Source organism: Engraulis encrasicolus, chromosome 11 (genome assembly GCF_034702125.1).
Source record: "Engraulis encrasicolus isolate BLACKSEA-1 chromosome 11, IST_EnEncr_1.0, whole genome shotgun sequence".
Taxonomy (NCBI): Eukaryota; Metazoa; Chordata; class Actinopteri; order Clupeiformes; family Engraulidae; genus Engraulis; species Engraulis encrasicolus.
Genome location: NC_085867.1, coordinates 12,727,509 through 12,751,352, shown reverse-complemented (window position 1 = coordinate 12,751,352; position 23,844 = coordinate 12,727,509). Strand labels below are relative to the sequence as shown.

General features: G+C 43.2%; 3 protein-coding genes across 7 annotated transcripts in view; 1 reads left to right on the top strand and 2 right to left on the bottom strand.

Annotated features, from left to right (window-relative positions):
* Positions 1–23,844, bottom strand: part of setx (senataxin) — a 1,003,984-nt gene that overhangs the window by 696,272 nt on the left and 283,868 nt on the right. The window lies entirely within an intron of this gene.
* fbxw2 (F-box and WD repeat domain containing 2) lies at positions 33–15,331 on the top strand. 2 transcript variants are annotated; one of them, XM_063211189.1, is made up of 8 exons: positions 33–75; positions 2,183–2,465; positions 4,799–5,021; positions 6,449–6,643; positions 8,265–8,398; positions 8,835–8,921; positions 10,579–10,748; positions 13,764–15,331. In XM_063211189.1, the coding sequence occupies exons 2-8, from the start codon at positions 2,199–2,201 to the stop codon at positions 14,050–14,052; spliced, it is 1,365 nt and encodes a 454-aa protein (XP_063067259.1). In that variant the 5' UTR covers positions 33–75; positions 2,183–2,198; the 3' UTR covers positions 14,053–15,331. The 2 variants fall into 2 exon arrangements, with proteins under 2 accessions (XP_063067259.1, XP_063067258.1); XM_063211188.1 differs by lacking the exon at positions 33–75 and adding an exon at positions 357–873 and having other exon boundaries at positions 2,179–2,465.
* LOC134457895 (ras-specific guanine nucleotide-releasing factor RalGPS1-like) overlaps positions 18,164–23,844 on the bottom strand; it is a 143,613-nt gene continuing 137,932 nt past the window's right edge. For all 4 annotated transcript variants that reach the window (XM_063209902.1, XM_063209904.1, XM_063209903.1 and 1 more), the window contains one exon: positions 18,164–22,705. In XM_063209902.1, the coding sequence (XP_063065972.1) occupies positions 22,676–22,705 (30 nt within the window). In that variant the 3' untranslated portion in view covers positions 18,164–22,675. The remainder of the gene's footprint in view (positions 22,706–23,844) is intronic.

The window sequence follows — 23,844 nt, the reverse complement described above, 5'->3', positions numbered from 1 at the left end:
CCATTAACTACGCCTACACTACGTGTGCTGTCCAAATATTTTGAAGATTCACCATATTATATTGAAATCAAGTAGGTACATAATTGTGGTCGGCTAAGAAACTTCACAAATCTGACTTCACAATGAAATCTTGGATTACCCTTATTGTTTTCCGGTCTGTATTTAGGCTCCTCGAATTATAAAGTTAAGTGGTTTGAAAGAGCAGAGTATTTTAGTAGTAGTGAATGCTTTTTTTCATGCATGTCATGGGCTTGAACGTATGCCTAGTCCAGATCACACCAGGGCTTTTACTTTGAAGTAGATGTAAGTAGTGTATGTGTTGTCTGTTCCTTCACCAGAGACACACTTCACTTGCGGACTTGCGAGGGTGGTTTATAATAACAGTGTGGCTAGCTAGATTTATGGACTCAAACAAATCAAGTATGCAAACGAGTCTCTGTTTATTGTGGAATTATTTTGCGCTGAAGCACGAAGAAACAAATGTAGATAGTTCTGAGATGCGTGCTGTTTAAACTCGCACCTCAATGTAGAGGTGGTTTTCATAAATCATGATAACCAATTAGACAGCTAGATCTAGCGGATACTAGCACAGCTGCTAGTTTGTCGAGGGAGCTAATAGCGAAAACGAGTTGACAACTGAGTTGACACTGGACAAAACGTTTTGCTCTCGTTTTACACATTATAATATATCATGTAAAACGCCGAGTCTCAGAGTGAGACAAGAACATCGTATTTCCAAGATTGCTTTGTGGTTGATATCACTGCAATTTCACGGATAACCCCGTTTGGCTTGGCTTAGCAAGCTAGCTAACTAGCTCTTCTGTTAGTTAGCTAGCAGAACATTCCCTATTTATATCCGTTCTACTGGAAATGGTAAGTAACATATGCGCTTATTTGGGGTGTTTGCAATGCACATCTTACAAAAGAAATGAGCTGACATTGCCACATGAACTGTAATGCATCAATGCAAACGGCTTGCTAACGAAACATAACCAAACATGTATGTAAAGTAGTTCGCGCTGAACTCGGCACTGTGCAATGAAGCTGTTTGCTATCTATTTTTGTAACTTGCTGGCTATCCACATTCCATCCCATCGACAGTGTGTGGCTAACTGGGCAACTTGTGACTTTTTGGGCATGCGGCCTTGAATGCAGCTAGTGCCTGCCATTGCTTCAGTAGTGGAATGATGCTCTGTTTTAATGGATAAGAAGCATGACTCGAACTGGGGTGAAGTTGTTGACAGTGGCCTGGGGTGGTGCCTGCTATAGTTGTTTGTGGATCACGCATCAAATGCTGACAGTCTAGCCCTGTGGTGCCTCTTGAGATGCATAGGCCTTATGCCGGGTGGAATTAAATGGTATGTTCGTCCTTTTTGGCCCTGTGCTCTTATTGTAATCATCAGTCTGCAGTGTGCACACTCGTGACAAGTATGCTTGACAGATAACTCTTTGTAACGGTTATGTTTCTGGCTTGCTTAGGGCTGTGTGTGGCCTACTGTAATACAGAATGCAGGCCTGTATATTACCACACAACCAGATTGTTTACCATTATGGTTTAAATGGGATTGCTGTGCTGTAGCAGGAGTATAACTAGTAGAGTATCATGTATTAATCCCGCGTGGATATTAGCAGTAGTAATACTAACTTAATTGTCTCCATGGGTGTGAAACATGAATACTAAATCAAAGCAAACCCTCACAGACCTCAAGACACATAACATTACACACACACCCCATACATTTGCCGCAATACATGTCCAAAAGACAATGGCTGTTTGATGTTGACATGCACTCATTTGGCTGGTGCTTACTGCTTGCACAGTGTAGCTTGTTTGATTTTTCCCCCCCTCTCTACTTCTATGCACATGATAATTAGTTGTGCCATTAGGTTCTCTGAGACCTTTCACGTTGACATTCTTTGCATTAGTGATGGCGCATAAATGTACAAACTAAGCAAATGCAGCCTGCATGCACAATGACAAATGGCTAACCAGAATGCATTGTAATATTTCATGTTTTTCTGCACCGTCACAAGCGCAGTGAGCGTGTGGGTCCTAAAACCATTCCAGTTAAAAAACACTGCTTCATTGTATTCTCCATGTAGGCAGAGCTGGGAGGACATAGTAGTTTGACTTACACCCACTGTCTCTTTTTCACCACCTACAACAACACCCAACAGGTAGACGCTCTGATGTACTCATGGAGAAGGCGGCCTTTGAGGGGTGGCTGGAATCGGTCTCCGCCTCCTACCTGGCGCTGAGCGACGCGCAGCGGAACCAGTCGCTGGACCGGCTGATCTCGGTGAGCGGCGCGGCCCAGCTGAAGCACCTGTCGACGGGGCTGGAGACGCTGCTGAAGAGGGACTTCCTGCGCCTGCTGCCGCTAGAGCTGGCCTTTTATCTGCTGCGCTGGCTCGACCCCGACACGCTGCTCACCTGCTGCCTCGTCTGCAAGCAGTGGAACAAGGTGCGTAAGATCGTAGTCATGTGTTTTAATATCAGCTGGAACAATCGCAATCATTTTGTTTTGAAGTGGTAGAGAGAGTGTCCTTGCCTGCTGCCCTGTCTGCAAGCAGTGGAACACGGTCAGTCAGCATAAGAAATCATTTAACGTAATAAATCACTTAAATTTGTATTTTTTAAAAAAAGAGCACACCTGTCTGTCAGGTGCATAGATGACTCATGGGTCACTAATCAGAGAATTTGAGTGGGGGGGGGGGTCCGGCACACTGACCATTACCTGATGAAAGTCTAGGACCGAAACGTTGTGTTTTAAAAGAAAACAGCGAAATGGTCAGGTTTTTTTTCAAATTGACATGCAAAGTAATTACAATGCATACTTGGTGTGCTAATGTGGGAGTAACACACGCTGTTCACCTGCTGTGTCATCTGCAAGCAGTGGAACAAGGTGCGATCATAGTAATGTGGTTTGTTTTTTTAAACATGTTTTTTGGGCTTTTTGCCTTTATTTGTGATGGGACAATGAAGTGATAGGCAGGAAGCGAGTGGGGAGAGAGAGACTGGGAAGGGTCGACAAAGATCCCAGGCCAGAATCGAACCCGGGTCAACGGTGTAGCAGTGCAGTGCCCTACTGCTTGAACCATGGCAGGGCCAGTTGTGTGTGTGTGTGTGTGTGTGTGTGTGTGTGTGTGTGTGTGTGTGTGTGTGTGTGTGTGTGTGTGTGTGTGTGTGTGTGTGTGTGTGTGTGTGTGTGTTATGACATGGTAGAATGGCACACGCTGCTCAGCTGCTGCCTTGTCTGCAAGCAGTGGAACAAGGTCAGCATAAGAAATCATTTGACATACTGCCAGTTGTGTGGTTTTATAACACCTGGTAAAAGGAAGAAAGGAGTCGCACACTGGAGCTGGATGCAAAATCAAAAATTGTATTAAACAAAGCCGAAAAAATGTAAATAAAACCGACAGACAGGGGACAAACGTTTCGGGTCTGGGAACACTGATGAAGGGCTAGACCCGAAACGTTTGTCCCCTGTCTGTCGGTTTTATTTACATTTTTTCGGCTTTGTTTAATACAATTTTTGATTTTGCATCCAGCTCCAGTGTGCGACTCCTTCCTTCCTTTAATCATACTGTTCTTGGAATTACGCACCGAGCGATACGCACAGGATAAGACATTGGCGCGGACGCCACCCCACCATTTATAACACCTGGAACATGATCATTTTTGTGACGATTGGCTGGTGTGAGAGATGACAGGAAGCGAGTGGTAGCTAAAGGCTCCTCACCTGCGGTCTGGGCTGCAAGCAGCGGAACAAGGGGATGATGCTAATTATTTTTTTAGTTTTTATGTAATACCTTGCGAAAGACCCAAGGACTCTTTACAATACATTAAATGTGTGTGTGTGTGTGTGTGTGTGTGTGTGTGTGTGTGTGTGTGTGTGTGTGTGTGTGTGTGTGTGTGTGTGTGTGTGTGTGTGTGTGTGTGTGTGTGTGTGTGTGTGTGTGTGTGTGTGTGTGTGTGTGTGTGCGCGCGCGCGTGTGTGTGTTATGACATGGTAGAATGGCACACGCTGCTCAGCTGCTGCCTTGTCTGCAAGCAGTGGAACAAGGTCAGCATAAGAAATCATTTGACATAATAATAAATAACTGAAGTAATGGAAGGTCACTGCTCATCTGTTGAAAAGGGGCAGAATTTAGTAGAGACTTCTTGCGTAAAAAGGAAAACATCTGCACACTTCAGGTCTGTGGAAAATAGCTTTGAAGTAAAGCTATTTCGCACAGACATTGTTAAAGGAGGTTAGTAGAAGAGAAAAAGATATGCATTGCACAGAATTTGGATTTTACTATTGGGCTTCCAATCTTAAAATCTGGCTCTTGTGCTTCATACAGCACCTGCAAGGTCTGCCATGGCGTCTGGCAACGCGCTTTTGAACCTTTATATGACAAGACAGGAAATGAGCTGAGTGCAGAGAGAGAGATGGGAATAGCTTGGCATTAGGCCAGACTCAGGCCTAGGTCCCCATGAGCAACTGCCCGTATGGGTGCATCAGTAGAGTGAACCATAGTCAACCCCGGTATGCCTAATTAAGTTTACATGTATATGGATCTTTTTGAAAACGCATTGGTTATTATGGCCTTTTTTTTTGGCCAGTTTTAAAATCTGCATATCAAAAATCCGGCTTTAAAAAGATCACATTTAGGAGGCTAAAACACACGTTGCAATGACGTTTTTATTTTTATCCACATAAACAGGATTTAAAAAAAAATCCACATAAAAAAATATTCGGATACATGTAAACAGCACCTTATTTGATTCCATCATTTGTTCTTTGTTCTGCAGGTGATCAGCGCCTGTACCGAGGTGTGGCAGGGCGTGTGCCAGGAGCTGGGCTGGCGCATCGACGACGACATCCAGGACCCGCTGCACTGGAAGCAGATCTACCTGAAGGCCAAGCGCCGCACCAGGCAGCTGCGGGAGGAGGAGGCCTTCGAGACCTCCTCGCTCATCGGACACAGCGCCCGCGTCTACGCCCTCTACTACAAAGACGGCCTCCTCTGCACAGGTACAGACCGGGGAACTCTGCCCTATGAAAGCAGGCTGCAGTAGTTCTACATATTTTTATCAAAATTCAGTTAAGACTGAAAATGGTCTTCTTCATAACACCTCCTTTATCTTGTGACGAAGCCAAATGTGTCCTGTTTTAAAGATATTGCCGTGTTCAGTTAGCAGTAACTACAATATCCAACCTATACCATAACAATACTTTGAAGACCTTTTTAGATGCGTCCTAGCATCTCTATAACCGGGCGAATACACCGGCCGCGACACGAGCGAGGCGAGCGACGGAAGTAATTGACTTTGTATTGAGTCACGCGACAAAAGCGATTCTGGAGACTAGAGGCGATTCGTGCGACGAGAGCGACAGTTTGTAGTTGAACTCCTGGGAATGTTATGCAAATGAGCTATGACGCAGTTCAGCGACAAGACGCGACAGCCAATAACTGTATAGAGGTCAGTAACCACAGCCAATGGGAATGCTGGAATGCTTGCATTCTGCTTTTAACTGACATACTCTAGTCGCTTCAATCGCTCGTATCGCTCTTGCTGCACAGAAGCGAGTCTCTGTCACTTCAATCTCGTCGCGGCCGGTGTATTCGCCCAGTAAGAGGGTATGTCTGTCTGTCTGTCTGTCGGTCCGTCTGTCGGTCCGTCTGAAACGCTTTCTTAATTGTAATTCCCTCCTGTGTCCACAAGGCGGTAGCGCATAGGCGAGCGCATCTTTGTCCGCCTGTCGGACTTGTTCTCAGTTTCAATGTTGGCACAGCTAATGCATTTTGCCATTGTAGGGCAGAACAGTACCAAACAAAATTGTTCTACGCGTCACCAACCCAGGAAAAGAAACTGCTTTTATGTTTTATGTTTTTTAAGTTGCCCAAAGTGCTCAAATAAGACAAGAAAAAACACTCTCGAAAAAGTAAAGCACATTGATATGTGCTGGGTGTTTTTTATTTACATATATATTTACAAGACAAAGTATTTGCTTTTACTTCATCAAGTTCACTCAACATTTGCAAGGCATGAGTAAAATGTACCTCTTGCCCAAATAAAACAAGTCTGTTGAAAACAGTAGTGAATTCCCCAAGAGGGCTAAAGTTTACTTTTGGTGCACATCAGTGCCAGGGCCACAAGGCTGTGCACAGGACTGTTTCCCACAGCGTCTTAAAGATAAGTTGTTTACTTTGTTTTCTAAAAATGCCATTCTATGTACTGTAATGTATTTGACAACTCAATCTCAGGAATTTGGGCAGTAGGCAGTCATTTTACTTTATAAAACAAATATTTTAACAAAATGTGAAACAAGTAGGGAAACGACTACAAACATTCTCATTCCCACCCTGCATTTGTTGAGTCATGGTCCTTAAAAAGACGCAGTAATATTTGCTGAGCTTTTGTGAATGCTACTTAAAAAGGTGTTACTATCTGCTGCAGGTTCAGATGACCTCTCTGCCAAGCTGTGGGATGTCCGCACCGGCCAGTGCATCTATGGCATCCAGACGCACACCTGTGCCACTGTCAAGTTCGACGAGCAGAAGCTGGTGACCGGCTCCTTTGACAACACCATTGCATGCTGGGAGTGGAGCACGGGCGCCAGGATTCAGCAGTTTCGCGGGCACACGGGAGCAGGTGGGCATGCAGCACTTATGACACACACACACACACACACACACACACACACACACACACACACACACACACACACACACACACACACATTGCGTGGTCAGATGAAGAGGGAAAACAGCTGAAGTTGCCCAAACTGCCTAAAGTTCTGATTACACACACACACACACACACACACACACACACACACACACACACACACACACACACACACACACACACACACACACACACACACACACACACACGTTGCATGGTCAGACGAAGAGGAGCTGCAGTTGCCCAAACTGCGATTTTTCAAGACGCATGCTCATTTGTAAATCTTCAAGTTCTGATTGGCCACTGTGCCCTAAACTTCATTGAATTTAAACGTCTCCATTTCACTCTGCTTGCACAAGTTGTTTCAATGGCTGCCTTGTTGCCGTCACCGCCTAAGACACTGTCTCTGTGTAGTGAGAGAATGACTTGGGCCTTTGTGGTAGCCTCTAGTCGCGTCTGCTCAGCATGTACTGTCAGACACAGAAATACACAGACACGCCACGCCAACAGAGGGAGAGAAGGCATACACCAGCTTGGTTTACACTCGAGCTTAGTGTTTGCAGAATGTAGGAATGTTTTAAGTGCTTTCTTTTCCATGCGCATTAGAGAGATGTCTGACAGAAATTATTCCTTTTGAATTGTTTGGTTTGAGTTGTCATGTGGCACAGTGATGAACCGTTTTGCCTCTACTGAGAATCCACATGACCATATGCGGCCCCTTGACCTTTTCTTAGAACTTTCTGTTTAGCCTTTTTTTCTCCTTTGTTGACTTTGCACATGTTTCTATTTTTCTTTCCATCTATCTGTGCACTGTCTGTCTCTCTATCTATTTGCGCACTTTTACAATTTACAAATTGACCTTTCCCAAAGCTTGAGAAGGATGACAAGAATCGATGTGTACTATGTAAATAGTGAGTATTATGTAATGTAACCAAAAGACACATTGACGGTAGCAGTCTTCAAAGCTGTGGTGAATAATTGCACATCAGGCAAAGCACTCAAACCGCATTTGCTGTTTCACAATAGAAAACATGCTGCGCCGCGGTGTAATAATATGGGCTTAATTTGATTTACACTCATTTTTATATGGCGGAAAATCTTGTGTGTAAATCACGTCTCGTCTTTGGATGGAAGTGAGTTGTTTTGGAAGTGTGGTGGAGGAGCAGAGAAAATATTTCTAGTGTCTAGTCATTTGTGAACATAACGTGAGTGATTGCAGCTGCGTTTCTGAACAAGGGATCCCAGAAGAGCAACTATTAAGCTAGACATCCTCCTGTCTAGAGAGGAGGAGAAGAGAGGAGAGGTGAGACGGGTGAAAGATGGGAAAGACGTGGGCGGGTGATGAATAAAGCCAAATTACGCTCCCCCGTCGTCCTTATTTTCCTTTCTCCCCCCTTTTCTCAATCCTGTTCGCCTTGATGGGCTGTGATATTTATCTAATATCTTTTCACTCACCATTTATTGCTTGGCGTTCCTTCTGATATTCCTATTTCAATTTCTCTCTCTCTCTCTCTCTCTCTCTCTCTCTCTCTCTCTCTCTCTCTCTCTCTCTCTCTCTCTCTCTCTCTCTCTCTCTCTCTCTCAGTGTTCAGTGTGGACTATAATGATGAGCTGGACACCCTGGTGAGTGGCTCTGCTGACTTCTCCGTCAAGGTGTGGGCTCTGTCGGCAGGGGCCTGCCTCAACACGCTCACCGGCCACACGGAGTGGGTCACCAAGGTAGGCTCACCTCACTGGCAACTCATCCACCATTTCTCTCAGAGTCCCTCTATTGACAGCTATGAATGACAGTCAGCCTGGGTGGTTTGCTATTATGTTATGTACATAATGTACCCATAAGACTGCTGGGAAAGACAGCTGGGGGTATTTACCCTTAGTTACCTTTAATACTGGCTTTAGCATCTATGCCTATTTACAGCGTTAATTTCACAGCACACAACACACACAAAGTATTCTCTGCTGAATTTCACTCCTATGAACTTTTGCTATTGGTGTAAGACCACAGCCCTTCTTTGATTTATAAGTTTGGGTGGTGAGGTTGTTAACTGCTTTTTCCAATGGGCTGATGTTCGCTAAAGTTTTCTTCACATCTCCAAATGTAAATTTATTCTTGCTCTCCTCTCCTTTTTTCTCCCTCTCTCTTCCTCTCTCCCAGGTTCTTCTGCAGAGATGTGAGGTGGAGTCCATGATGCACAGTCCTGGGGACTACATCCTACTGAGTGCTGACAAGTATGAGATCAAGGTGAGCACCGTTCGTTTTTCTCTTCAAATACGAAATTCCTCCCGCACGATTGGCCAGGTAGGCCCAGTCTTGTGACCAGGTCCTGGTGGGGCGTACAACATGAAAATTAAGGATATCCAAAAGAACCACAGAAACGTCTGGAGATGCAAGAACACGGGATAAATCACTGCACGCTAGTAGACTTTGATTCACTGAATTTTTATTTTTGTCAACAATGCATTTCGCTACTGCTTCATTAGGCTTACTCACACTGAACTTGAAGTAAATCAAAGTCTACTAATGTGCAGTGATGCACCCCATTTTCCTGGATCACTCATGACTGTGCGTCATCAGCACCTGGCTATCGGCTGTGCATAGGGACTTAGAGCCTTTTGAAAACCGCACATCCGTAGATATTTTACGGAGCGAGGAATGCATTTCACTGTGCTTCTCACCAAGCGTTCTCTTTCCTGATGATGTGAACTTGTCTTGCGGAGCGTCCATTTTGAGACCATCCGCTGCTGCTGGTATGTTGTGCACCCACCAGGGGTCTCTAGAGTCTTGTTTCTGCAGGGTTCAGAGTAGACATCAGGACTACAGGGAGCTTCCTGTCATACTGGGCCACAAGAGGCCCTTCATTGTGCACTCTGGGAGAGAATCTGGCTTTCAACACTGAGTCGTTTAAGGACAACAACACAAGTTACTCTGCGAGTGAAAATACTTTGAACAGACATTTTACTGCAATCTATGGTAGAGAATGTCCTTGCCCTTGCGTGCAATGGCTAAGTAGATTCTGTATGCTGTTAGCAAGAATCATTAGAAAGAAATACTCCTGTACACTGTCCTCATTTGCACAAAAAAATCGCAACGTTTTGGTCTAGTGACCTTCATCAGGCAACTTTACCTACAGTTTACTGTACCTACCTAAAGGTCAGCGATTTGAAAGCAAATGTTCTGCTTTGGGGAACTGCAGAGAGGCATCCTGCTGCTCCTCGAAACGCATGGAGCCTCTTACTGTACTAGATTGGTCCGCCGATGGGCCCAATTCACTCTTTAATGAAAACACTCAACCACATTATATCAACATTGCTATGACAATGCAGGGAGTCTTAAGTAACCAATTAAAACTTTGTCATTACCATTTTGGTGACAATAAAGGTTATAACAGAGAATCTGCCTTAACCTCGCTAATATGAACCACTTAAATATATTTGTAATTGCTATTTAAAGGTTGCAAAAAAACTACACTGCTTTTGTTTTAAAAATCCGCTAAATAAATGCTACTGCTGTGCCTCTTTCACGTCCGGCCCATTGGAGGTTCTCAATAACAAACTTATTTAGCTCAATTGCAGTACAATGCAGACACTCCCTTCTCCCCTCCCAAGGGGTTCTGACCCCCAGTTTGGGAACCCCTGCATTTATCTGTTAAGACATGGCCCCGGCAAAAAATTGGTTTTTACCAGAATGGCAGTAACCAAGTCGTAATGTGTTACTAAAGGCACTGTGTAATGTCATTAATGTAGTACCATGGTAATAAAATCTTTTCGGTGACTAACTGTATTCCACTGGTGGAAAGGCGTTGGGGGGGCTGCACAATTAAGAAATTATATTAAAGTTATACAAATAACCTAGTTTTGCACTAAAGCGGTTGCATTTTGCTGCTGTCTGTGTGTCCCAGGTGTGGCCCATTGGCAGGGAGATCAACTGCGAGTGCTTGAAGACGCTGTGTGTGTCGGAGGACCGCAGTGTGTGTCTGCAGCCGCGGCTCCAGTTCGACGGCCGCTACATCATCTCCAGCTCTGACGTGGGCCTCTACCAGTGGGACTTCGCCAGCTTCGACATCCTCAGGTAACACCCTGAACGTGTCATGTAGTAGGTAAAAAGCATGCCGCACTCCAAACGTCTGACCTGGGAGCAGGACAAATAAACAGACAGATAAAGAGAGAAGGGTTTTTCTACTCGAAACGTCACGCAAAAATATTGGGAGCAAAATCATGCTGGTTGAAGAAGATCCTGAACATGCGCAGGCATCACCATGGGCTGCAAGGCATGTATCCACACTTGCATCCTTTCCTCTGTCCTTGTTGTTGCCCTGGGCGTCTACCAGTGGGCCTTTGCCAGCTTCCACATCCTCAGGAAAACGCTGAAGCATTCTGTAATCCTAGCCATTGATTGGCAACTTGGATTCAGCAATTATTACAATCTAGGGCCACATACTTGAAACAAATGACCTGGTTTTACCTGTCCAAATTCCCCAATTTCAGAGTGCAGTTGTCACCATGGAGTGCAATTTATTTCTTCAGACTTATATCAACAAGGCATTTTCGCCCACAGAACTGCTGCTCACTCTTCTATATTTGTTCTTTTCCGGACCATTCTCTGTAAACCCTAGAGATGGTTTTGTGTGAATATCGCAGTAGATCAGTAGTTTTTGAAATACTCAAACCAAGCCCTTCAGGCACCAACAGCCATACCATGTTCAAAGTCATTTAAATAATCTTTGTTCCCCATTCTGATGCTCAGTTTGAACGGCATCAGATCATCTCAACCATGTCTACTACATGCATAAATGTATTCACTTGCCACCATGTGATTTACTGATCATAAATTAACGCCAATGAATAGTTGCAAAGGTATGCCTAATAAAGTGGCCGTTGAGTGTATTTGTTATTACACTTTTCCCGTACCCCCTCAGGTGTGCTTGCATACCCTCTAGTGGCACTAGAGAGGGTATGCAAGCACACCGGAGGGGTAGGGGAAAGTGGGACACATAACCCCTGGCTGGGAAACACTGCTGTAGATAGACGTTTTCCCAAAGCATCTGCACCATCTCAAGATGCTGTGTGATTGTAGACGGAAACTGTAAAATCATGATACCACCACTGTATATACAGAGGGGCCGGAATCCAAATTGTGGTTGGGATATTTTTTTTAAGTAAAATGAAATGACAAATTAATGTCATGGGCATACTGCTTAAAGACTCAAAGTGCCTGTCATTATTCAATGTTGTGCAACTTAGCTTCAGCCTGGAAAATGAAATAATATTCCACCCGTTAGTCTTCATTTTACGGTTATGGCAACTCTGCAATAAGGCTTGGAAGCTGCAGTAATGGCATCACCTCATGGCCCAGACATAACAGTGCCAAACCCATGTCGTTAATCATTACAAAGTAGCCTGTCCAATGTCTTGTCACTAAACAAGACAGATTTTATCCCTCTTTTTTATTTCTCCTGTCTCATCACCAAACACGTGATCTTGACCATGAGAAGGAGGAGCTGCAGGATACTGCAGCTGAAATAGTTTCTTTTTTATTTGGTGTATCTGTAACATCAAAACATTGGTCACTCATCTGTTTGCTCCAAATAAATAAAAGGATGCAGCAGTGTGCTCCAGCTCCTCCTTCTCATGGACGACTGTCCTACTGGCCTGTCCAATGACTTGTCACTAAACAAGACAAATTGGATTCAGCCTTTTTTCTCATCACTAAACCCCTGATATTGTCCATCTGTGTGTTCCACTCCACCTGTCATCCCGCTGATGGCTTTGCCACGCTTCTCATATTAATCTTGCTGAATGCTTTCATACACCTTAAAAGAATATTTCTGCACCATGTCAACTATTTTGGACTTTTTCACTTCCAATATTATAGCACACTCTAAGGCCGCGATCACACCGCACGCGGATTTCTGGCTATAATCCGTGATGCTCGTCCAGCTGATTTATCTGTAGTGATCACACCGAGGATCCGCTGACCATTCGAAAGCGGTGGCCAGGCAACGTAACGGCTGAACTGTCACTCGCAACGTAGCCTAATCGATGGTGTTGTGTTATTGAATATTGTGAAAACATACACAAAATGCTTTGTAAATTCATCTATGTAAATGGATAGAGGATGAGCTCTTCTCTTGCTCTCCTAACGTTGGATAGTGAATCTGATATGAATGTTGGTAGTAACAGTCTCCTATCGAACATCTCGAAATCCACCTCAGATTTTCCACCTTGAGTTGAACTTTTTTCAACTCTATCCGCCCGGCGCGGAGAGGCGGAGAATCCGCAATCCGGATCGTCAAGTATCCGCAGTCCGCCTTGCACTGATATTCGACGCAGAATCCACTCATTTTCATTAACAAACAGTAGAACACATCCGCTTCCTACTGTAAAATCCGCATCCGGTGTGATCGCGGCCTAATACTTGATGACACCCGTTTTCTCTTGGTCACTTAAATCTTTTTTTCTACCTGACCTTCATAGGATATATTCTGTCAATTTTTTCCATACGTTTGATCTGTTTTGATGTCTGTATTTATATTTGTGCTTGATGTTACGCATCTTGCAATGTTCATTTTCTGTATTAAGTGTAATTTACTTAATTTGTGATCGTTTCTGCACACCTCAACTGGCCATTAAGTTAGATATGATCCATAGGTCGCAAATAGGATGGAAAAAACTATAAAACTACCACTCGCTGACCATTTCGATTTGACTTTATTCACAATGTTTTGGTCTTAGACATTCATCAGTTTTTGTTTCGTTTTTTTTTTCAATGAAATAATTTTACTTTACTAGCCTTCTGTTCCCTTTGGTATCAGACTCAATGATGGTTTTTTTTTTGGGCTTACACATCAGGTGGTGAAACAATACATAACTAATACCCATAAATTATTGATTAATCCATAATTCATGTACTGCAATCAATATGTATCTCGGATAATCCACTAAAACAAACACACAAAAAAATGTAATCCATACAATAGTGGCATTAACTGTCATTGCACCACCCTGGCGTGTGCTCATTGACCCTTAAACAAAGTACTTCTCTGCTCTGCTGTTCTTACCCTTCTGCTGTCATGTCCTTCCGCAGGGTCATCAAGACGCAGGACTTCACCAACCTGTCTCTGCTGAGCTTCGGCAGTGTGTTTGCCCTGCTGTTCGACCACAGCTACCTGTACGTGATGGACCTGCGCACGGAGGGCATCACGGGCCGCTGGCCGCTGCCCGCCTACCGCAAGTCCAAGCGCGGCTCCAGCTTCCTGCCGGGGGCCACCGCCTGGCTCAACGGCCTGGACGGCCACAACGACTCGGGCCTGGTGTTCGCCACCAGCATGCCCGACCATAGCATTCACCTGGTGCTGTGGAGGGAGAACGGCTAGAGGGTGACCAACAACACACCACCCACCTCGCCCACCTAATCTAACAAGAGACTGGCCTGGATGGACAGACAGACGTGTGGGGATTGTGTGTGTGTGGACTGACAGAGGGGGGGGAGGTGGGGGTCATCTCCGCCAGTGTTGGAGGAGTGGGGGACACAGAGGGGGAGGGAAAGGGGGGTGGTCCATCTCTGCCAGTGTTGGAGGTGAGCGTGAGAGACTGAGGGCGAGGAGGGAGGAGAGATTGGAGGAGACATAGCCAAGGGTGCTCTTTAAACTTCAAACAATGAAACAAACAACTGAAAAAGAAAAACAAAACGGCCAACTTGGATAATGCATGGACCAAAGTCTTCTCGTTATTGGAGGGTTGGGGTGGGAGGGGGTGGGGTATTTTTTTATTATAAGTCTAATAATTATTTTGCTTTTAAGTTGACATGACTATTTTTTTTAAACATACTGGCAAATTCATAACTACATTTGCAAACGCAGACACGCATGCGCTCACACACACACACACACACACACACACACACACACACACACACACACACACACACACACACACACACCGCTTTTAGATAGTGTGAGTAGAGCATACAGAAGCTGTGTCATTGTCAGCAGAGTGTGAGCGGTGATGCACACAGGCTAAGGTGGGCAGCAGTAGCACACCACCACCACCACCACCATCATCATCATCATTGTTTTTCTTCGTCCTCTTCTATTCATCATCTAACCTTTTGGCCCGCTCTACATCCCCATTCCTCACAAGAGAATAGACTCCTCATAACATGGGGACAAATAAAGACCATTTGTGGATGAAGAAAGCGTTTTTTTTGACGTTTCCACTTGATTTGGACGGAAGGTGACCTCCCCCCCTGACAATTACGGGCCACATGCCCAGCTCAGAAAGCCATCGCCATAATCACCGACCTCATCACCTGACTCAGCTTACTGATCTGACTCTCATGACTACTGGTGAGCAAAACCCTGTGGGAGATGTTGCCTTAAAGTACCACTTTTGTTTCTTCTTGTCTTTCTTTTGTTTTTTCTTCTTCATTTCCTCTTTTCTTTCTTTATTTCATCTTTGTTTTGTTTTGTTGGGTGGCTAAATGTTCCTTCAAGACGTTTTGGTCTCTTCGTTTAAAAAAAAACTTTCCATCAATACATCCATACATTCATAACAGCACAGGTTTTTCTAATTGACAATTAGGAACAGTTCACACAATGTCAAAAGCATCAAGCATGGTAAAATAAAAAGTCCTTGGGTTGGACAAAAACTTCACTTAGCAGGTTCTTCTATTATTCCTTTTCCTTTCAGGGAAATCCATATTTTTCAAATGAAGAGCTTTTTTCCCCCAGAATGCTATATAACCACATTATTACAGTAAAGTACATTGAAGTATTACATTTCTATATGATTTTGTTGTTCTTCTCGGTTAATATCAGTATCATAGTTTTGTGTTTTAAATTGGCTAAGGGTCATTCCATGTCAATTCACACGCCTTCCCCACATGACCCTCTCCGATTTACCCGATATCTCACATACAGGTACCTTTTGATGTCAACTGAAAGAATACCAAGTATTAGCACCCTACGTCTAACGGTTGCGGAGATGAAGCCCTCCAAAGTTGGGGTGCCATGCCCACTTTTCAAGCCTGTGAATTGCATACAAAATTTACAAGCAGATTTTGACACCTCTGGCTTTAGTTTGAAGGAAGATACAGGCCTAAAAATCACCATGGCCCCTCAATATGACCCTGTCTACCAGATGATGTACTCAGAAATAGCATGCCTTGATTATTTTTGGCTATATTAAGCCTTAAAAACTGAGTTTGTGAAAAGCGTCATGAAGAGTCTTGCCATTTTGGGGTTCCAGATCTTGGAAACTATGTATGCTTTGGGAGTTATAATTGATTTTCCATCATATTTGGGAACTGTACAGTGTATTCCAAAAAAAATAGGCCACTCAGACTTTTAATGATGGAATTGGAGGGACTCAAAAACAGCTTTTGGACAAAATGACCTTGTGGTACCCTCTACTTCAGGTCTCAAATTAACCATGTGGGCACTTGATAACTGGAACGCCCTTTTAACCCCATGTACAGGAGAACTGTATCAAACATTCAAGCTTGGAAAAACTTTGTTTTTCAAAGTTCTTCATATTAATCTTGGCCTTCAAAGTTTATGTTTTTGTCTATGTCTTATCACAGTGTCTGTTTTGTCTGCTGCCATCTGCTAGTCAAAAAAAACGTAACAACAGCATAATGTAAGGAAGCAAAAGGGGCTGGAAAATCTTGCCCATAATTTACCAATAAAGTAGCCTAGAAATCTAGACGGCCCTAGGGGTTAAGCTCACTAGGCTACCAATAAAGGACTTTTAACAAGCATTACACAGAATGCTCAATCATGATTACATTTCTACCAGGACACCCCCACCCCCATGGTAGAAATGTAGTGCAGGGTCAAGGCCATCTTGGAATTGGCATCATGATTGAGCATTAAGCAGTCACACTTAGGAAATTATTTAAACTAGAAATATTCATCATGCTTAGTATATAGCATCATAATTAGTATATAGCAATATACTGTATAATTACAGTGCTTTTTTGGTATATTATGGGCAAGATTTTCCAGCCCCTTTTGTTTTCTTACATTACGCTATTGTTGCTTTTTTAGACCAGCAGATGGCAGCAGACAAAACAGACACTGTGATAAGATATAAAACATATACTTTGAAGGCCAAGATTAATACGAAAAACTTTGAAAAACAAAGTTTTTCCAAGCTTGAATGTATGATACAGTGCTCCTGTACATGGGGTTAAAAGGGGGTTCCTGTCATCACGTGCCCACATGGTTAATTTGAGGCCTGAAGTAGAGGGTACTGTAAGGTCATTTTGTTCAAAAGCTGTTTTTGAGTCCCTCCGATTCTATCATTTAAAGTCTGAGCGCCCTACATTTTTTGCAATACACTACACAGTTCCCAAATATGATGGAAAATCAATTATAACTCCCAAAGCATACATAGTTTCCAAGATCTGGAACCCCAAAATGGCAAGACTCTTCATCACGCTTTCCACAAACTCAGTTTTTAAGGCTTAATATAGCCAACAATAATCAAGGCATGCTATTTGTAAGCACATCATCTGGTAGACAGGGTCATATTGAGGGGCCGTGGTGATTTTTAGGCCTGTATCTTCCTTCAAACTAAAACCAGAGGCGTCAAAATCTGCTTGTAAATTTTGTATGCAATTCACAGGCTTGAAAAGTGGGCATGGCACCCCAACTTTGGAGGGCTTCATCTCCGCAACCGTTAGACGTAGGTTGCTAATACTTGGTATTCTTTCAATTGACATCAAAAGGTACCTGTATGTGAGATATCGGGTAAATCGGAGAGGGTCACCTGGGGAGATTGTAGGGAATCATGTGAATTGACATGGAATGACCCCTAAGGAGAATCAATTAATATTAAACCAGTTCCAATACCCTGGTGCTATGTTCTAAAGATGGATATATCAAAATGGCATTTGGCTTGTGTTAGCATTTTGGAAAAGAGCTCTTCGAGTATAGGATTTAGCCACTGTATTTTGTTGACAATGTATGAAGTTTTGTATCATTTCTCAGTTGACATTTGCTGTAGTCTTGTGCCTTGTGATACAAACACACTTACCTGTTACACATCAGATCCATTCCACTGGAGGTGCAATAATTTGTATGTCGACTACCGTACATTGGCAGAAAACATCATAATAACCCCATCTTTATATCAAAGTGGTTTTAGACGCGTCCCTCAACTTCATATTACTCTGCAAGTGTGTTTATAGTCCTCTATTTTTCATATGTACATTTGAGTGTTTTAAAGAGGTATGCCACTATTTTGGGGCTTAATACAGTTAAAATCGTTGGCTGGGGTTTATAAAGGTGGTAAAGTGTCTTATTTTTCATGTTAAGCACTGTCTTGCTCTAAAACAAGTTAAGAGGGAATATGTCGCTAAGCTAGTGAAAGTCAATGGATCCGTGTAGCATTGTAGCATGCTACACGGATCCATTGACTTTCACTAGCTTAGCGACATGCTCCCTCCTTTAACTTGTCTTAATGCAAGACAACGGCTTGCATGAAAAATAATACACTTTACCACCTTTATAAACCCTGGCCAACGATTTTAACTGTATTAAGCCCCAAAATAGACTAATGCACAGTTGTGTTCTTCCCAAACCCCAGCACTGGGTTATACAGTGAAGACCTCTTGCCTGAGGCTACTGCGTCTGACATCATGTTCCCTCTTCTGAGTTGCAGTAATAGGCTCTGAGATAATGTGATTGGATTAATTAGTTCATATTATGTGAAGAGATCATGCTGTGACTGGCATGCCATCGTCTCGGTGGAACAAGCAACTGAAGTCTTCCAAAACAAAGCGAGGGTCCAAACCTGAAGTTACACTTACAGTGCAGTGGAGGAAAATGAAGCCGCGGAAACGGTTGACAAAATATTACAATAATAATATCTGTGTGCACTTCTACATTGTGTGTGTGAGTGTGTGAGAGAGTTTGTGTGTAGGGGTTGGGGATTGGAGATTAGGTTGAGACGATCGACTGAGGCACAGTTTTTAGCTATTCTGCTACCGCACACAATCAGACCGACGATACATCTCAAAAGCGTGACATTTGCTTGGCCAGGTATAAATATATGAAGCTAAAGTATGCTGTCTTTATAAATAAATGAAAGTGGCAAACTCTGGCAAAATCTCTTTTTGTTCTGCAGTATTCTTGCATTATCAAAACAATGAAAAAGACTATAGGTAATTAAAGATATCCGTATTTCGGATCATGAAACTGGCCATCTGGCATACGGGGCATTTCAAGGTGAGCCAACAGTCCTCAGGGACCAGTGCAGGTTTTTTTTGGTATTCTGTTTGAGGGGGCTGTGTAAAAGTAGCCTGGTTCACACCAGACGTTGTGTGTGTAGCTCTGCTCCGCCAGGGGGCGCCGAAGCTACACATACACCGTCTGGTGTGAACCAGGCTTGTGTAAAAGTGCTTGGGCCTTTCCTTTGTCCCAATTCAGCCTGGTGTGAAACCCAAACCATGGTCAAAAGCCCACAAACTGAACATTGTATAGCTAAGTGGCATTTATTAGTCAACTCAATGCAGTGTCATTTAAAGCAGGATATGTACAGCAACACACTGTTCTACAACTCCCAAGTGAAGAGGCACTAAACAAAGTACCATGGCAATACAAAGTGTCAGGTAAACACAAAAATCACATGCATTGTCACATGTTTACAACATTGTGTATGGTTAGACAAAATATAAACAACCATATATAAACAAATATTTTCAAATATAAAATAAAAAAAAGTTCACATTGAGATAAATACATATGTGTGTGTATATACTGTATTAGCAGGACTGTGTCTGTGAAGAGAAAGTACATTTAGGTGGTAGTGGTTCTGGCTGATCCCAAAGAAACAAGAGGAAAATACTGACGTCGTCAGATGGAAAGACGCGACACTGAACAGAAAAGTGTGCCCTTTCTCAATGCCCAGTGTTCTAGCCTTATTAGGACGTGAAACCAGTGATTGGATACACTTTGGTGAACAACAATCCAATCACTGGGCGTTTCACGCTGGGCATTGAGACAGAGCCCTGGCCTTAGGATACCACATCAAACTTAACCAGGACCTATGGTAAATACAGGCGGTGACCATTTTGATCATTCATAATTCATGTTGGTTCTCAAAGTTCCTTAATTTATGATGACAGGAGGACATAACATCGGATGACATGAGTTGTCAAATACAGTATGCTATTACTTGCAGTGATAGACTATGGAAATACTATGTTTTTTGTTTAGATTTTTTTTCATAACACAGCAAACCATATGTTCATAACAACATCGCACATGTCTATGAAAACCTTTGTTGAAAAATGACAAAGTAAAAGAAACTTGGATTACAGTATGTAAGTAAATCCAAGCTGTGTGATACAGTAACCGTGAGGTTGAGAAAGTTAATGCAAATCTACAGCAGTTTACTTTAGTACCCAGTTTGGGAAAGGATCTCTGGTTAAGAAAGGCATCTGGATGTCTCACAATACAGTAGTTTTCAACAGGTGAAAATGTTCATGTCACTGTGAAGTGTGTGTGTGTGTGTGTGTGTTTGTGCATGTGTCAGAGTGTGTGCATGCATGTATGTGTATGTGTGCCTCTTCAAAGGCCTACACTTTTCTACAGTTTCTACAAAAAGCTGTATTTTTCAAGCTTGTTCGAGTGGCACACCATTAAGAAAAAAAACACTGACTCACAAAGAAGAGGTTACAATGATATAAAACAAATCAAAAAATAAATAAAAATCACTATTCGTTCGTACATTCAGAAACACACCAATAGAGAGCTATTCTGATTGTCTCATCATCCTTGGAACATATTAGGCAAGGTTGTGTTGCCACTATGCATAGCACAATGGCAAGGTTATCATTTGAGTTTAAATTGTCTGGTCTAGATCAATTTAGTCTAGATCAATTTAATAACACTCCAGGTCATTTCCAAATACATGTAGTCTTTTATAAAAGAATCCAGTTCTGTTGGGACACTTAAATATTCTTCCTCATCTGTCCAAATTATTCTCGGATTCTTCATTGAGAATGTCCTCTTGCGTGACTTTTAAACTTTAAGGTCAAGAACTAATGTAGCTGAACAAAATAGTCAAAAGCACATTCCAATGATATGAAACTAAATCACGTTCTATAACACTGCCACTGTACTCATTTACAAGCGCACAAAAGAAACAAGAACAGAGACTAGCTTAATTAAACTTTGTGGTACCAATCTTACCGGTTAACGGTTTTCTTCACAGTAACAGCTTGGTTTGCATCTGTTCTAGTCTTGATGGCTTAGAGGATTAGCAACTCTTTAATTATTTATTTTCTCCTTCTGTCCTGGCCCCCAACATGTAAGGACATGTTTACAGCAGAGCAGAAATCGTAATACCATATACACCGGGGCTGAACAGTTTTAAACAAAATGTCTTTTAGTGACCAATGTTTCCTGTTACAATGTGAGTGGCACACTGCCATTGTGGATGAAGATGAACTCCTCACTCACAGTGGTGTTCATAAGAGTATATTGTCTGGATGTGTGGAACAGAATGACCTCGGACACATGGTGGTGCCACGTGCGTCTCAAGCTGCTGATTTAACCTTCATCGATGAACGTTTTTCACTTTTTGAACCAGGAGCGCTGAGCACATGTACGTATGTATGGCTCCAAGCCAACATCACACCCCAGAGTGCAGGGTGGACCAATGACTGCTCACTACTTTTTAAGGCTATGATGGAGAGGTGAGACAGAGCAAAAACCATTTTTGTACCACAACATTGTCTATATCTCAGTGCAAGTGTTTACTACACGATTCAACAATGATTCAAGTTTTTTCTTGTGTCATTTTTCCGTTTATGTCCCGATTGCCGAGTGACAAAGACACTGACAATGACTCGTTGTGCGCGTGAGATGATGAAGTGGAAATTTCAAGTTTTTTTGCAAAGGATGTATTTTTTACGGTTCTGTGGCGGTGTGAGTAATTGCCTATCCTAAGCACCTCCAGATTTGTATTTTTTTTTACAAATAAATACGTACCGACTGATGCATGGTGGTGAACCTGTTAGATGAATCTGCGAATCTGCCTATTAAAATAGCCCATAAATAGCCCAATAAAACACAAGCAGGGGGGTAGGCCACGTGACTTCACCTCAACCACAGCCAGAGCAGGCAGCCTGTCAGCCTGTTGGCAGATGTCTTCTCCTCGCTAACACTGAACAAACGTCTTCCCTTTTTAGTATTTCTTTACTTTTTTCTCTTTTTTTTTAAGCATATGCATCACTCAGGTCCAACTATGGCATCCTAGGCAACCCAACATGGGCTATACAGTTAGCACGTGCTCATTCACATTATTTAGCAGTAAGTAGAGGCATGTACAACGCAGACAGACGAGGTCTTTGCACACGCACTCTCACGTACTGTACGTATGCACAAGTGGCAAAAAAAGCATCCATGTAAGGCTGGGGGGGAAGGAGGGGTGTGTGTGTGTGTGTGTGTGTGTGTGTGTGTGTGTGCGCAAGTGTGCATGTGCGTACGTGTGTGTCTATGTGTGTGTGCATGCACGCGTGCGCATGTGTGTGTCTGTGTGCACATGTGTATCCCTGTGTGCGTGTGTGTGTGTGGGTGTAGGGGCGGGGGTGAGGGATAAGAGTGATAAAGGAGTTGTCTGTCTTTTCGTTCCCTCCTCTTGTCCAGACAAAGAGGAAACTGTTTTCCTTTGACACGTTCTGCAGCCACAGCAACAGAAACAGTAGCAACAGAGTGAGTCTGTACGTGTCTCCATGCCTCTGTCCTGTCCTGTCCTGCTCTGTTCTGTACTGGGCTGCAGTTTATGTCCATCTTCAGTGCTCTTCTCAGATCTCAGCAGGCGTCCTCCGTTCCACGCCTGTCCGTCGTCATCAAAGAGCTTTGGCACGAGTGCGCCCCCATCAGGCAGAGAGGGGGAAAGGGCCAGGGGAGCTTTTATTCCAGGTGGGAGTGGGGAGGGGTGAGGAGGAGGGGTGGTTGGCAGGGGTTTAGGGCGGGATCTTCCTCCTCACTCGAATGACATGAGATTGGCTGGTGTCTGGAAAACAGATTTCGGTTGCTGTTTTAGAATTTACAAGCGAGAGATGCCTGTGCACTGACAATATGAATGAAGCCAATCAAGTGTTCACATGATAAATAGTAGCTAAATATTTGTACATTTTGACCCGCAGCCTAAATTGTAAAAAAAAACTATATTTAAGTATACTTAATTTAGTTCTGAAATGAAGGATGACCCAAATGTATACACACTTCAAAAGAAGTAATAATAAATAGTGTACATTATAGAACTAGTAGAGGACTGCAATAGAATTTGCAGACATCACATTATTGTTTTGTCCCTGCTATTATCAAACTGGTGCCTGTACTAAGAAGCTGGTTCAGGAGTAACCCAGGTGAAATCAAGAGGTAAATCATCTAATGGAAGAGTCTGGAGTCCTCGTTTTATTAAGAAATTGAGGACTCCAGGCTCTTCTATTAGATGATTTACCTCATTACTTAACCTGGGACCCGTTTCTCGATTCTTGTCGTTGCTAACCGTCTTAAGTCGGTCTTGAGTTGGTCGTAAGTTGCTCTTGAGTTGGTCTTAAGTTGGTCTTCAGTTGGTCTTTAGACGCAAGACCAACTTAAGAACAACTTAAGAACAACTTAAGACCAACTCAAGACCTTGGTTACAACGTTGGTCTTAAGAACGAACAAAATGGCTAAAGTCGTTAGCAAAGGCACTGTCGAGAAACGACCCCCAGGTTTACTCCTGAACCAGCTTCTTAGTATACCCCTCTGGTATGATGTCTGTAGCTCAGGTGTCACCAATGTGGTGCCCGCGGGCGCCAGGTAGCCCTCCAGGAGCTTCTGAGGTGCCCTCCAAGGATGATAATTAATAGTGACGACTACAAGATTTTAGTCACAGTTGGTGTTTTCCTTAATTTAAAATTTAAATATAAGATTATTTCTTTATGACCTAATTATCATTCAATCATAGTGTGATTTGGGAATGACGTCAAGACATCAGTAGAGGATGTTGAACAAAAGTCGCCCTCAGGTACCCTTTGGGTAGCCCTCAAACCCAGAAAGGGTGGGTGTCCCTGAAGCCCATGCTATGAAACAAGAGAGTGTGTGTGAGTTATGTGCCTGGATCTGCAGTGCCAGGACCAGAATGGATGTTTGACAGCACGTAAA

What these genes read in the sequence shown, in the direction of transcription:
- fbxw2 (XM_063211189.1), top strand. Translation starts at nt 2,199, where the DNA reads ATGGAGAAGGCGGCCTTTGAGGGGTGGCTGGAATCGGTCTCCGCCTCC. An exon ending in TCTGCAAGCAGTGGAACAAG is followed by an intron (nt 2,466 to 4,798) that starts GTGCGTAAGATC and finishes TTTGTTCTGCAG; the next exon opens with GTGATCAGCGCCTGTACCGA. An exon ending in AGACGGCCTCCTCTGCACAG is followed by an intron (nt 5,022 to 6,448) that starts GTACAGACCGGG and finishes TATCTGCTGCAG; the next exon opens with GTTCAGATGACCTCTCTGCC.